General features: G+C 70.5%; 1 protein-coding gene across 1 annotated transcript in view; it reads left to right on the top strand.

Annotated features, from left to right (window-relative positions):
- Positions 1-2,669, top strand: part of KCNQ2 (potassium channel, voltage gated KQT-like subfamily Q, member 2) — a 29,425-nt gene that overhangs the window by 11,782 nt on the left and 14,974 nt on the right. Inside the window, exons 5-7 of the mRNA XM_012728164.1 lie at positions 108-389; positions 1,260-1,370; positions 1,719-1,814. Coding sequence (XP_012583618.1) covers positions 108-389; positions 1,260-1,370; positions 1,719-1,814 — 489 coding nt within the window. The remainder of the gene's footprint in view (positions 1-107; positions 390-1,259; positions 1,371-1,718; positions 1,815-2,669) is intronic.

Raw genomic sequence — 2,669 nt, 5'->3', positions numbered from 1 at the left:
GTCCATCTTTTCCTTGGCCACTACGAAGGCTCAGTCGGCCTGCGCGCTCAGGGAGGGACACCCTTCCGGCGGGAGCTCCCTCCCCACTGCCCCCTCTGTCCGCGGAGGCCAGCTGTGAGGAGCCCGGTCCCCCAGCTGGGCGGCTCAGGCTGACCTCACAGCAGCAGCTGCCGGCCCGGCCGTGGGGCCTGTGCAGCCCTCAGAAGACCCCGAAGCCCTCTGGAGAGGCAGGACCGGCGGCTGGACGTGCCTCTGTCCTGCAGGAGCTGGTGACCGCCTGGTACATCGGCTTCCTCTGCCTGATCCTGGCCTCCTTCCTGGTGTACTTGGCCGAGAAGGGGGAGAACGACCACTTCGACACCTACGCAGACGCCCTCTGGTGGGGACTGGTGAGTGGGCGCCAGAGCTCTGGCCTGACCGCGCGCCTCTCTCTGGGGCCGCCTGCTGGCCACTCCGGAGCACGCGGCGGCACAGGCTCTCTGGCCAGGCTGCCTGAGGAGACCGCTCCCCGGCTGCGCCTGTCCCACCTTTGCTGTCCACCCGCGTGTGGACGGACCTGGCGGGCCCATCCTGATGAGGCAGCTTGTTCACACCCAGACTCGGACCACCCGGGGGGTGCTGGGGCCGGGGCCCTGGGGGCGCCCAGAGGGAGGGACCAGCCCCTCCATTTACGCAGATGGTCTCTTCGGGGCCTGTCCTGGGCCACCTGTGGGGCCTGCCAGGCGCTTCCTGCCCCGGCCAGCCTCACAGCGGCCCTGAGGCCAGGTCCTGTGTCCAGGCTGGATGCTCGCTGTGGGTCCTGATGGACAGCCGGGCCCCATGTGCAGTCAGCCCCCTGTCCAGGCACTGACTGCTCGCTCCTTGCCACCCTCTGCGGCCCCGCTCACACGGGGTGCAGCCCCCCTCAGCTGGACACACGGGTCACCTACCGAAGGCCCCACGCCCCAGACCCTGGCTCTCTGGTTCCCCGTCCTGATGGGCACTGCGCCTCCCTCCCCAAGAGGGTGGCCCCTGCCCAGCCTTAGGGAAGAGGAGAGATTTGGGGGGTGGTGTGGCTGGGGCATGGAGGGTGTCTTCATGGGGACACTAGTGGAGGTGGTGGGGGAGGCCCCCTGCCTGTCCCATCTGGCACCCAAGGGCGCCACCCAAGGTGGCCCAGTGTCCAGGGGCCAGGCCTCTGGTGCCCCGAGGACTGGGGCCAAGGGTCTCCCTCAGCTCTCCGGTCGGCCGAGCCCAGTGACGCGGGCCCCTGTTCCCAGATCACCCTGACGACCATCGGCTATGGGGACAAGTACCCCCAGACCTGGAACGGGAGGCTTCTGGCCGCCACCTTCACCCTCATCGGTGTCTCATTCTTCGCTCTCCCCGCGGTGAGTCCACCACACCCCAGCGTGGCGGGAGGGCCGTGGGGTGCCGCAGCTCCCCACTGGGATGCAAGAGGAGCCAGCTCCCGACCGGGCCCGCGGCCCCCGTGTCCAGCTGCCCCAGCCCGCCGGCAGGCTGTGGCCCCGCAGGAGTGAACCGGGCGGGCGGCAGAGGCAGGGCTGCAGGCCGCCTGGACACTGCCCCCCGCCCACCCGCCCGCGGCGGCCTCCTGGGCCCCAGGTCCACGCCTGTCCTGCCTGGTCTGGTGACGGCCAGGGCACTCCTGGCACGTGCAAGGAGGGCTCCGCGGCCGGCCCGAGCTGACCTTGCTGCCCGGGACCCCGGCACCACAGGGCATCCTGGGATCCGGCTTTGCCCTCAAAGTCCAGGAGCAGCATCGACAGAAGCACTTTGAGAAGAGGCGGAACCCAGCGGCCGGCCTGATCCAGGTGAGGCCGCGCATGCAGGGGTGGGCACACTGGGTCTCCCCCGTGGGCCTGTGCTGGACATGCCAGCCGGGCAGGCCGTGCTGGGAGGCAGTGGACACCAGCAGTGACCACGGCTCCTGCCCGGGGCCGTCCCTGCCTGCCCGGCTCGGGGTGCGGCGCTCAGCTCCTGGCGGGCCTGGGCCCGATCTGGGCCCGGCTTCCAGCTGCTCGGGTGGCCCTGGGCAGCCCAGCTGAAGCCTGTGTGTGTCCATCTTTTCCTTGGCCACTACGAAGGCTCAGTCGTTAAAGTAAAAGGATTATAAAGAAGAAGCCACAGGCCCTTAGCTCCCAGCCCACTGGCCCGGCTGCCCCAGGGGACCTCCCAGTGGCCGGGCCTCCCTAGAGAGCCCCTCCTGGTGCTGGCCCCGCCAGTCCATCTGCTGGACACAGCTCCCACGCTGGGGCTGGTGAGCAACCTGCCTCTGCCCTGGACACCAGGCCGCGTCTCCCAGAGCTGAGTTCCCAGGGCAGCACCCACAGCCTTGTCAGGGTCCCCGGGAACGACCAGAGGACGTGCGCCCCAGCCCCGGGGCGCTGCCCCTGGCACAGCCCGCAGCGAGGCCAGTTCCCAGGACGGACTGGCCTCTGGGGCGGGGCAGGCAGGCCCGGGGACAGCCAGGACCCAGGAAGAGCGAGGGGCAGGGGAGAGCCTGGCGGCCATGTGCACCCTGAGGCGGCCGTTGCCACAGAGGGGCGGTCAGTGTCAGGCAGGTGTGCGGCCTGGCCAGGGTCTGGAGCAGGGCTGGAGTCCTGGGGGGAGGCAGCGCAGGAAGAGGGGGTACACCGGGCTGGGTGAGGCCCCGAGAGGGCGCCGCC

This window comes from Condylura cristata, unplaced genomic scaffold, assembly GCF_000260355.1.
Source record: "Condylura cristata isolate star-nosed mole 26May11 unplaced genomic scaffold, ConCri1.0 scaffold00022, whole genome shotgun sequence".
In the NCBI taxonomy this organism is placed as follows: Eukaryota; Metazoa; Chordata; class Mammalia; order Eulipotyphla; family Talpidae; genus Condylura; species Condylura cristata.
The sequence above is the reverse complement of the archived record's forward strand: the minus strand, read 5'-3'. Positions and strand labels throughout refer to the sequence as shown.